The sequence below is a fragment of the Oncorhynchus nerka genome, linkage group LG10 (assembly GCF_034236695.1).
Source record: "Oncorhynchus nerka isolate Pitt River linkage group LG10, Oner_Uvic_2.0, whole genome shotgun sequence".
In the NCBI taxonomy this organism is placed as follows: Eukaryota; Metazoa; Chordata; class Actinopteri; order Salmoniformes; family Salmonidae; genus Oncorhynchus; species Oncorhynchus nerka.
This window is the reverse complement of record NC_088405.1, coordinates 24,325,968-24,338,447: the sequence shown is the minus strand read 5'-3', so window position 1 is coordinate 24,338,447 and position 12,480 is coordinate 24,325,968. Positions and strand designations below refer to the sequence as shown.

Genomic DNA, 12,480 nt, shown 5'->3' with positions numbered 1-12,480 from the left:
TGCTTAGGGTCGTTGTCCTGTTGGAAGGTGAACCTTCGTCCCAGTCTGAGGTCCTGAGTGCTCTGGAGCATATTTGTGTTTCTCATGGTCTGTTGGTGCTTTAGATGCCTTTTGGCAAACTCCAAGCAGGCTGTCACGTGCCTGTAATGGAATTTTAATGTTTGTGCTTTTCTTATAACTAATGTCTGTGTTCAATTTATGTGGTGTTCTAATAATCAAATTCTGTGTTCATGCAAGTGACTGATTTAACACATCCTCACTTATCAGTATCTGCAATTTGGCAGTACGCCCAGACCTTGTTTTGTAAACGAACTAAAGATATCTTAGTTTCAAGGTCTCAGCTTAGAGAGGAGAAGCCTTGTGAGGTGTTGGTTTGTCAAATGTTATGAACCAGTATTGGTCAGTCAAATGAATGAAACAAAACGGTAATGATGAATTAATTTACTAAATCATGCAAATATAACTTGTCTGTGTATAGCCATATACAAGACAACTGCTGGGACTGCCCAAGCAGAGCTTCTGATTGACGTGTACTATGGTGCATTGAGTTGGTTGGAACCTCTCTAGTGTGATGACAAATAAAGGGTGATTTATTTAAGATTGACTTCAAGTGTCCCTGTATAGGAATTTCCACTTTTACTGAGGAGTGGCTTCCATCTGTGCTGCTGCTCCAGTTTCAACTGTTCTGCCTTATTATTATTCGACCATGCTGGTCATTTATGAACATTTGAACATCTTGGCCATGTTCTGTTATAATCTCTACCCGGCACAGCCAGAAGAGGACTGGCCACCCCACATAGCCTGGTTCCTCTCTAGGTTTCTTCCTAGATTTTGGCCTTTCTAGGGAGTTTTTCCTAGCCACCGTGCTTTTACACCTGCATTGCTTGCTGTTTGGGGTTTTAGGCTGAGTTTCTGTACAGCACTTTGAGATATCAGCTGATGTACGAAGGGCTATATAAATACATTTGATTTGATTTGATTTTGATTTGATCTGGCCACTCTACCAAAAAGGCCTGATTGGTAGAGTGCTGCAGAGATGGTTGTCCTTCTGGAAGGTTCTTCCATCTCCACAGAGGAACTCTGGAGCTCTGTCAGAGTAACCATCAGGTTATTGGTCACCTTCTGGTGTGTCCCCTACCAAATCCTGTCAAATTAACTGAATTTATCACAGGTGGACTCAAATCAAGTTGTAGAAACATCTCAAGGATGATCAATGGAAACAGGATGCACCTGAGCTCAATTTCGAGTCTCATAGCAAAGGGTCTGAATACTAATGTAAATACGTTTATTTTTTAACCTGTTTTCGCTTTGTCATTATGGGGTATTGTGTGTAGATTGATGACAAAACATTTTTTATTTAATCAACTTTAGAATAATGCGAACTGTAAGAATCTATCCACTGCGTTGTTGTGAATGGTACAGTACTGAAGGACGGACGTGCATTGTCACAGCTCTGATGACTTTTATCAGTATGAAAAGGGGAAGTTACTGCAGTCAGGAAGTGAGCCTGGCTGAAGAAAAAGACAGTTGCCGACCCCACCCAGGGGGTCGGCCCCACCCAGGGGGTCGGCCCCACCCAGGGGGTCGGCCCCACCCAGGGGCTGAGGACACAAACAGACACAACTCCCGGAACAATAAACAAGAGCAGTCAGCAGAATGACGGGACGAATCCGTCCCACCTTCTCCCACCTCTCAGGTCACAGTTTCACGGTTCTGTGTGCACGGACATGCTGCTATGAAAGATACCCACAGCAATTACACAGCTAAATAGCAAACAAAAGGAGACCACTGAAATGTGGACCAGTGTCATGTGGCACTGAAAGCTGCTTTTTAACTAACACTTACGGTGGTGCTCTATTTATTATGCTGTTAATAAATGTCCATTTCTAACTCAAATGGACAATAGTATTTTGAACTTGTACACCCTGACTTTCTCTCCACCCCTTTCTCACCAGTGCTTTAGCGTTAGGGTTGGCCTTTTTGTCCACTATGAGCTTGGCCACTTTGTAGTGTCCACAGTGGGCGGCCACGTGTAACGCTGTCAGGTAGTCGTTGGTGACATCATCAACGGGGACATCGTTCTGAAGGAGGAGCTGGACACAGTTGATGTGGTCGCCCTGAGTGGCCATGTGCAGGGGGGACAGCCCGTTCTGAAAGGGTTACAGACATCATGGTATGTCAATGTTCCGTAGCAGCTGAAAATGTTCGATTACAGCAACGTTCTGTGACAATCACAATTCTATCAGTGGTAGGAGATATTTGCAAACACAACTTTAGATCAATGCTCTGCAAATGTTACCTGGATGAACATGTGTTTAACAATAAGGTAGATGCAAGTGTTCTCATTTTAGTAACCAAGTATATGATAAGAGAAGGCGCTACCTTTGTCTTGGACAGAATGGGGGCTCCGCGGTCCAGCAGGATCTCAACCACTTGTTCATGACCGCTCCTCGCTCCACAGTGAAGAGGTGTCAGTCCGTCCTACACACAACAACACAGTCAATAAGAACACAGAGCGGTGGAGCTTATGTAACATTCAGCCCACTATGGACTGAATGCAGAAAAGCGCATATCTTGATAATATTTAAGTGAACGCATACATACTGTAATAGAACAGAGTTAAAACATATAACAATGACAAAGTAGTGCATGTTAGGTAGTTAGGTATATACATGACAACATGCCTACTGCTACCACTAACAACAAGTCCTGTAGACCTCATATAGAAGGGCAGGCCATCATATAGACATATATACACAGCGCTGTATTTCATTTGCAGGTTGACGTTTATTGTCATGAGTCTTGCCCTGGAGGCAGAACTGAGCGATTTCCTCTAGAGGGGCCAGCTGCAAAGTCAAAATTGGCTTTATTGTTCAAATTCATGAAAACAAAAAAGTGCTTTTTGGTTTTAATTTAAGGGTAGGGTTAGGCATCAGGGTTAGCTGTGTGATAAGGGTTATGGGTAGGGTCAGGTTTAAAATCAGATTGTATGACTTTGTGGCTGTGCCAGCTAGTGACCACTCTGCAGAGCTGCCTCCAGTACATGTGTCATCTCAATAAATGCCAACCTGCATTTAATTCTGTGAAGGCACTCACCTTAGTCTTGGCATCTATTTTGGATCCTCTGTCCAACAACAGTTTGACCATGTTACTATTGCCTCTTTTAGATGCCACATGGAGAGGTGTGATGTCATTCTGTTACAACACAGAGAGGAGGTAGGAGTGAGCCACACAATACAGAACTGTGAATATTATTTGGATGTCGTCCATATGGTAATACTTAGCCCTGTGAGTAAAACAGCATCTGAATCCAGTAACAGAAAGATGCCAGCCTTGTATTGTTACAAAAACATCATTTTACAAACAATCATTTGATAAGCTGATATTCAAAGTATTCTGAATGGTATGTGTGGTGTGTATTACTAAGGGGGTGTAAAGCTGTCCATTGTTCAGTATTATTTATAAGCCATCTCTTGTGTAATTTACTGTGGAGCTAATCATTAATTACTGTCGACTTCAAACAGAAACACAAACATTACAGCCAGACGCTTCCGTTTCATATAATTACAGGCTGTCTCTGATGCCCATTAAGCTAACCTCTAACGCTGTTGGGTCTGTTGTTACACTCGTTGTTATGTGTTGTTATGATTGCAATACTATCACAATATGACATGAGTACAGGCTGTGGAAGGGGTGTGTGGGGGAGGATCTGAGCATTGTGTGAGTAATTTGGGTTGTGGTGTAAGACTGTTGTGGGTATTGCTCCATAGAGTGTAGTGGACTGTTGCTAGTAGCTCCTCCTGTCCAGCAGAGGGCGGAGCAGCATTACCCTGGCCATGAAGTCCACAGCTCCCCCCCGATTCAGCAGAAGCGTGGCCACGTTGATGTTGCCATAGTGAGCAGCGATGTGGAGAGGAGTGAAGCCGCTCTGAGGAGAGCAGAGCACACAAACACAACGACACAGGAGTCAGAGATGACCACGGGACTGGTATCACTCTCTCAAATTACACTCGCGTAAGTTTACAGGCTGCTACTGTACACATCAACAATTCTCACTGTGGCAGAGCAACTCTTTGTTTTCAAAACCCAAACGCAGATCCTGCCGACTAGAATGTGAATAGTAGCCTATGTTGACGTTCATATGACATACCATTCAAAGAGATCATGAGCTTTCATGATTATTTCACCCTTACCACAGTGTTATACTGGACCATAACACGTTACCTACCACACAATAAGGTTAGACACAGTGGCATGAAGTCCCCAGTTACAGACTGTAGTTTATGTCGAATTTCAACAACAGCCAAGAGACCTTGTCGTGTCAAAGCACAAACGTCCCATAAATAGGTTACGTCTTCACATGTCAATGTAACGTATATCGTTCAATGGTGATTTCATCATAAAACCATGGCTTAGAGGGAAACAGCTGTCTAAGCAAGAGGAATATAATGGGAAAGGGCACATCAGGGAGGAACTTTTAGATAAAGCTATCTAATGAGGGAGATCATTTAAGAGAAAGCCAATCATCCTGCACAAAGCAGGTGGTCACCAAAGCTTCCTGCACATAAACCACTAAAGTTGTGAGCATTATAAAAACTGTTCTATTTCTATTCTAAAAGGATAAACAAATCAGCTTGACCTCTGAGGTTTCATACAAATAAGACATAGTTCTGCATTAAACACTTCTTAATCATAAACTGTGTCAATATCTCTGTCATTCACCATACGACACAGATGGTTCCATTACGTTTAAAACACATTAGGAGCTAATCCAACTATCCAAACTATTGATTGGCAATGCTTTTAGCATCTACTATCATGCAGTGCGGTTAAGGCTCAAATATCTACATGTACAAAGCCAAGTAAAGATACTAGCCATGCCGGCCAAAACAGGCATTCTGAGAGGGCAGTCCTCTCTGCCATAATTTGGTGTGGTGGAGTCCTTCTGTCATTTTTACTTTGGAAACAGCACCAACAAGAGGTAACTCATGTCCCATGCACTACTATGGAGGTTGGGGAGGTTAAGATATACAGTACCAGTCAAAAGTTTGGACACACCTACTCAAGGGTTTTACTTCATTTTTACTATTTTCTTCATTGTAGAATAATAGTGAAGACATCAAAACTATGAAATAACACATATGGAATCATGCAGCATTCTCTCAACCAACTTCATGAGGTAGTTTTGCAAAGCTGTCATCAAGGCAAAGGGTGGCTACTTTGAAGAATCTCAAATGTAAAATATATTTTGATTTGTTTAACACTTTTTTGGTTACTGCATGATTCCATATGTGTTATTTCATACTTTTGATATCCTCACTTAAATCTACAATGTATAAAATAGTCAAACATAAAGAAAAACCCTGGAATGAGTAGGTGTGTCCAAACTTTTGACTGCTACTGTAAATGCAGTCTAATAAACTAACAAGTAGACAATTTCTCTGCTGCTGGGAGGCTGGGTTCTTTAACAAATCTAATAGGCCAGATTATGATCAAAATACAGTATGATAAACAGTAACACTTAGGTATTGTTAGTATTGTGTCATAACATTATTTATCATTAACCATGTTATGGCAGGATATCGGTCTTGGAACCCATGGAACCCTCCTAGCCTCCAGCTACAGATATCCACAGTCCACATCAGTATTAGTAAGACATGATGCAATATTACTCTATCTACCAGTAATAAGAGACACGCTACATGAATGAAGTGATGGGGAAAATACAAAAAAAAAACAGAAAAAGAAGGGAGATATGGGGCTGCAACAACACTGGTGCATGATACAGGAGGTTGTTTTCTGGATTTGTTTAAGCTATGATGGATAGAATAAGTACAGTACAGTGTACAGGTATACCTCTGTCGTTTTATTCACCATCATCTAGGGGAGACGGCACAAGGCCGGCCAAGAGAGGAGAGAATGTGTGGTTAGTGTGTGCACAACATCCCACAACGAGGAGAGATTACAGGTGGAGTTACTGGAGTAGGTGTCTAGTGGGCCAGAGAGGTTTTGAATCGCTCAACTTTATACAGAAACTGTTGTTAATGTTAAGAGTAAAAGTTGCAAAGTTCCAAACAAAACTGTCAGTTGTGGTTAAATTGTTCTGCAGGATATAAGGTCACAGTACAGAATCAGCTATGTCTCTTTATATCCAGCTTTCCTTCTCTCCTCTCTGTATTGTCTTACTGAGAATAATGTAATGCATTATCACACATGCACCTACACATTATTACACACAAACCTCAAAGTAAAAAAACATAAGAAAACAATTAAATAAACAAAGAAACACATTTAAACAATTTGATTCAAACATATGATCCTACTCATATAAGAAAAGAGCCAGAAAGACAGAGGTGAGAAACAAAGGGAGAGAGACAACATTTGCAGAATGTGGTGTAGTGGTCACCTTGGACTCCACATCTGCGTTGCGGTCGTTCTGGAGCAGTAACGCTGCAGCCTTGGTGTCGTCCTTGCGGGCGGCGATGTGCAGGGCGGGCAGACGCACCTTGCCCTTGGTGTCATTCTCCAGGAGCAGAGACACCACTTGGTCATGCCCCTGCTGCAGTGCCACCGCCAGAGGGGTGAACCCGTCCTGTTAGAGGGGGATAGGGGTAGTACTGTATTACAAAAGACAATGTGTTACAAGAACAATGGGGTATCGCTATGGGAACAGCTATGCCTGCTATGCTCTTTGATGTCTGTATGCCATTTAGATCAGTTTCGGATAGATGACGTCATAGAACCTCATGCAAATTGAAAATATTATGGAAATCTAGTAGGGCTGTCAGAGTTAATCCAATAACATGAGTTCACTTTTTTTTCATTATCTTGATTAATCGCATTGTCTGAAAGCCTTGAAAATACAATGAAAATATCCAAAATACATGATCTATACATCTAAAAACTGCAACCCCCCCCCCAAAAAAATAATGAATACATATATATGTTGACATTGAGGTTAAAGAAAGAGTGCTTTATGAATGTACCTGATTTTGCTAACCGTTACTTAGCATAAAATCAAGATGTCAAAATTCTTGTAATGCTTTTGTATAAACAAATCTTACATTACAGCTCAATAATCGTGATTAATCACAGCAAATCCTGCGATTAGCTCGATTACATTTTAATGACAGCTGTAAAATCTATATTACACAAAGTCCAACCAAATATTTGTATTTTTTCCTTTTTTATATCCTTTAAAGAAATCTGTTGACAACACCAACATGCCAAAATGTATTGTACTTAAAACATAAAGATGTACATTTCACACTATATCCATTACATCTGACAGCAAGCAGGAGCATGTACTGCATACATTACATAACAGTAAAGAACACTTCTCTCCCACAATCATACATCACTTACATGTTACAATGTGCATGTGTGTGTGTGTGTGTGTGTGGACCATTTGCTTTCTCAAGGACAGTTTTCTTTCTCATGTTGGACCAGTGGACCAGACCAGTGGTTTTTACTGGTGGATTTTCATCAGAGGCAGCAGCTCCTGGCTCCAGCAGCAGGCAGCTCTCCGTGTAAATGGGCCATAGAGGCTGGCAGGGGGATAAAGGACTTTATCTCCGGCCTGCTCAAGGTCATTCAGCTCTACTATACACTACCAATCAATGAAGCGCTGCCTGCTGAAGTCCCTGAATGCAGCATGGAGGGAGAGAGAGAGAGAGAGAGAGAGAGAGACTGACAGAACCAGATTGGGAGAGAGTGAGTGAAGGGGAGGGAGGCAGTTTACAATAGAGAGAGTGAGGTAGGAAAGGAGGGAAGGAGAGGGAGGTAGTAACAGAGAATAGAAAGAGGGAGATGGAAATAGAGGAGGAGGAGGGAGGGGATGAAGAGAGAGAGGAAAAAAGAGGAGGATGGAGGTAAACATGTAGAGATAATAGGGAGGAAGGGAGAGAGAGGGAGAGAGAGAGCGAGCGAGAAAGCAAAGGACAGAGAGAGAGAGACAGACAGCGAGAGAGACAGAGAGAGAGAGGGCAGTAAACAACATAACAGGCAGGGTGGGAGGGATGGAGGGGACACACAGGTACCTCGGTGGCCATACTCTGGCTGGAGTTGTGTTCCAGGAGGAAGCGAACCACCTCAATATGGTTCTCCTGGGCTGCCATGTAGAGCGGGGTGAAGCCATTCTACAAGAGAGGACCAGCAGGAAACTCATTACAACAGCAACAATCAACCATAAAGCACACAGAGTAGCCTATATTATGTTATAACGTGGCATTGTTGAATACTCGTTTCTGATTGGCTTGAGAGCATTCTAAAGCGTGCATTATTTCCAAATAATACAAGGTACAGTTTATAAGTCGCTCTGGATAAGAGCGTCTGCTAAATGACTTAAATGTAAATGTAAATCAGCAATGTAGAATTCAATGTCTATAGTTAAATCTAGCATGTTCAATGTTTGAGTTGCTTTTGAAAGCAAAAGTCGAATTGAATACATTATTGGCATGGTTGAATTAGATTTTCATAGTAGCAAGCTATAACTGAAGGCTTGGTTAGCTAAACAATCAAGTATTTTTGTTTGGTTACCAAGGCAACTACTGTAGCTACTGTATCTAGTAAACTTGCTAGATACTTCAGTGGATGGTGAACACATTAGATTAGAACCATGGTGTAGCCATGGTATGAAACAATTAATCAACTCGGTGCTCTATGGGTTCTTTGGCAAATAATGCAACTCTGTGGAAGGGGGGTTCCCTAGCGCATCATGAAACACACCTAGTTCATTATTTTCCATAAAAAGCATTGCCCCTCGTTGATTATCCCTTACATAGAAAAATATATCATACTTTATCATACCAGAGCTCAGAGAATTATACAGTACCATACAAAGTATATTACACAACTTCCACAGTAACTGTGCTTAGTGAAAATAAGCACTCGTGGAATTTTTTTAATTAAGAATATACACTACATGACCAAAAGTATGTGGACACCTGCTTGGAGTTGGTCCCCCATTTGCTGCTATAACAGCCTCCACTCTTCCAGGAAGGCTTTCCACTAGATGTTGGAACTTTGCTGCAGGGACTTGCTTCCATTCAATCACAAAAGCATTAGTGAGGTTGGGCACTGATGTTCGGCAATTAGGTCTGGCTCGCAGTCAGCGTTCAAATTCATCCCAAACGTGTTTAATGGGGTTGAGGTCCAGGCTCTGTGCAGGCCAGTCAAGTTCTTCCACACCAATCCCGACAAACCACAAAGTTTGAAGCACAGAATCATCTAGATCATCATTGTATGCTGTAGCATTAAAATGTCCCTTTACTTGAACTAAGGGGCCTAGCCCGAACCATGAAAAACAACTCCAGCCCATTATTCTTCCTCCACCAAACTTTACAGCTGGCACTATGCATTTGGGCAGGTAGTGTTCTCCTTGCATCCGCCAAACTCCTTCGTTGGACTGCCAGATGGTGAAGTGTGATTCATCACTCCAGAGAATGTTTCCACTGCTCCAGAGTCCAATGGTAGCGAGCTTTACACCACTCCAGCCGACGCTTGGCATTGTTCATGGTGATCTTAGGCTTGTGTGCGGCTGCTTGGCCATAGAAACCCATTTCATGAAGCTCCCGACGAACAGTTCTTGACGTGACGTTGCTTCCAGAGGCAGTTTTGAACTCTGTAGTGAGTGTTGCAACAGAGGACAGACGATTTTTACGCACTTCAGCGGTCCCGTTCTGTGAGCTTGTGTGGCCTACCACTTCACGGCTGAGCCATTGTTGCTCCTAGACGTTTCCGATGTTTGTCTATGGAGATGCATGGCTGTGTGCTCCATTTTATACACCTGTCAGCAACGGGGTGTGGGTGAAATAGCCAAATCCACTAATTTGAAGGGGTGTTCACCTACTTTTGGCCATGTAGTGTAGCTGTTACTGGCAGAGTGGTTTGAAACTCTTTGTTATTGGTCTATTAACATATACCGCCTGGTGACTGCCAGGCAGGCCAAAATCATCCCAACAAAACAGGCAGAAATTTCAGGCAGTCATTTCAAACAGCTCTTACAGTAAAACGACATTATTATTATTTCCACAATTTCACAGTATTATTCCAACCTCATAGTGTGGAAATATACACTAACGTTCAAAAGTGTGGGGTCACTTAGAAATGTCCTTGTTCTTGAAAGAAAAGCTCATTTTTTGTCCATTAAGATAACATCAAATGGATCAGAAATACAGTGTAGACATTGTTAACGTTGTAAATGACTATTGTAGCTGGAAACGGCTGATTTTTAATGGAATATCTACATAGGCGTAGAGGCCCATTATCAGCAACCATCACTCCTGTGTTCCAATGGCACGTTGTGTTAGCTAATCCAAGTTTATCAGTTTCAAAGACGAATTGATCATTAGAAAACCCTTTTGCAATGATGTTAGCACAGCTGAAAACTGTTGTTCTGATTAAAGAAGCAATGGAGCGTCAGCATTTGTGTGTTCGATTACAGGCTCAAAATGGCCAGAAACAAAGGACTTTCTTCTGAAACTCATCAGTCTATTCTTGTTCTGAGAAATTAAGGCTATTCAATGTGAGAAATTGCCAAAAAACTGAAGATTTCGTACAACACTACGTACTACTCCTATCACAGAAAAGCGATGCTATTTTAATGGACCAAAAATGTGCTTTTCTTTCAAAAACAAGAACATTTCTAAGTGACTCCAAACTTATGAACGGTAGTGTATATAAAACACAAGCAAATCACATTTTTGACTGAACTGGGCCTTTAAATGTTTATGTGAGGGGATGGCCTACAGTGTGAATCCTGTACAGATTCCTTATCATTAGAATGTGTGTATAATGATGGGTTCTGATGTGCTCTGTATCTATGACCTGAGCTTATGTATAGTATGTGTGTGTGTGTGTGTGTTATGGATATCCTACCTGAGACTGTGCGTTCACATTGGCTCCATTGGTCACTAGCTCTTTCACCACTTCCGTTTGGCCGGCCAGGGAGGCTATGTGAAGAGCGGTGTTTCCTTTCTGGATTAGAGAAGAGAATGAGAGGCATGTCAGTTAATCCCTCCCCCACATGTCCCAGTGTCCACGTGTACCTCATGGCTGCACCCCCAGCGCATTGTTTGCATTGTGATGACAGTAGTGGCATATGCTGTGTCTACTAAAAGGACATAGATATATCTCTCCCCTCTAGGTAGAGAAGGAATGAGTTGAAGACAGGTGTCTTGATGACAACATTGAAAACAAAAAAGCAGGAGTGCAGATATCATGCCCATTCAGCCAAACATGACCTTTACTGTGCCTCCTTAAACTAGTGTCTGAGGTTTCATTTGAAGAGCTGAAGAGTTTGATGTTGAGTAGTTTGAAGACTCTCCTTAGTGTTGCATTTTTCACAGTGCGCAGAATTGACATATAACTAGTGTCTGCTCCCATTGGGAGAGAGGGAACACTGAACACTAAATGGTAGCTACAGTCTCCAAGTCTTTCTATGAACAAACATGGACATGCTGCTGACCACACTGATGCTGACCACACTGATGCTGACCACTGAATGCTAAGCTCATGTTGTGTTTGTGACCAACTGGGTATCGAACCTGGGTCCTCTGCACATTTCACTGAATATCAGCCCTAGGAGCTACCATGAGAAAAGGTTCCTCATCATGCTTGTAGTTCACTGAATCATCCCCTCGGTGTTGTCTGACAGCAACAAAGCAGTGACAGAAGCAGAGTGAGACGCACCTTGGTCGCCGCGTCCACATTGGCTTCTAGCTTCAGCAGCTCAGCCACCACCTCTACATGACCCTCCTTAGAGGCCAGATGAAGAGCATTCAACCCATTCTGAATGAAATGAAAGAAAGTAGTTTAAATACATCTATGGCACCCAGCCTACATTCTCTGAAAGAGAGACAGGTTGTGTCCAATGGTGTGAGATTACTCAGACTTTCAAGTACATTCAAATGACTAATTGATGTTGTGGCCTTGATTTAAATTTTGACAAATTTATCACACAGCCGCAGGATTCAATGTATTTGATGGAAATAGTTTAAGTTACATTGACTGATACACTCTTAGAAAAATGGTTCAAAAATGGTTCTTCAGCTTTCCCCATAGGAGAACCCCTTTGAGTTCTAGGTAGAAACCTTCTTGGTTCCAGGTAGAACACAAAAGGGTTCTGCCTGGAACCCAAAGGGTTCTACCTAGTGTCAAAAAGGGTTCTACATAAGGCTCTCCTATGGGGACAACCAAATAACCCTATTAGGTTCTAAATAGCACCTTTATTTTCTAAAAGTGCATATTGTGTACAAAATGGGAATAAACTGAAGAGCAGATGTTGGATGAATAGCAATCCACCTGGTTGCAGATGTTGATTTCTACCCCAGACTTGAGGTAGTCCAGGGCCTTCTCCAGGTTCCCAGCCCGCGCTGCTCGCAGGTAACTGGCATTGCTGTCCGACTATGGAGATAGAGAGAGACAGAGAGAGAGAGATAGGTCAAATCCAGGCCACATACTGTAGAGTGTACATACAAT

The 12,480-nt window shown here is 42.2% G+C and overlaps 1 protein-coding gene across 1 annotated transcript in view; it reads right to left on the bottom strand.

Moving 5' to 3' along the window:
• The window catches only part of LOC115135038 (ankyrin-3-like), a 164,027-nt gene that overhangs the window by 53,166 nt on the left and 98,381 nt on the right, over positions 1-12,480 (bottom strand). Inside the window, exons 2-11 of the mRNA XM_065023142.1 lie at positions 12,304-12,405; positions 11,692-11,790; positions 10,879-10,977; positions 8,040-8,138; positions 6,407-6,592; positions 5,857-5,880; positions 3,830-3,928; positions 3,097-3,195; positions 2,383-2,481; positions 1,953-2,150 (exon numbers count right to left, since the gene is read on the bottom strand). Of these exons, the coding sequence (XP_064879214.1) occupies positions 1,953-2,150; positions 2,383-2,481; positions 3,097-3,195; positions 3,830-3,928; positions 5,857-5,880; positions 6,407-6,592; positions 8,040-8,138; positions 10,879-10,977; positions 11,692-11,790; positions 12,304-12,405 (1,104 nt within the window). The remainder of the gene's footprint in view (positions 1-1,952; positions 2,151-2,382; positions 2,482-3,096; positions 3,196-3,829; positions 3,929-5,856; positions 5,881-6,406; positions 6,593-8,039; positions 8,139-10,878; positions 10,978-11,691; positions 11,791-12,303; positions 12,406-12,480) is intronic.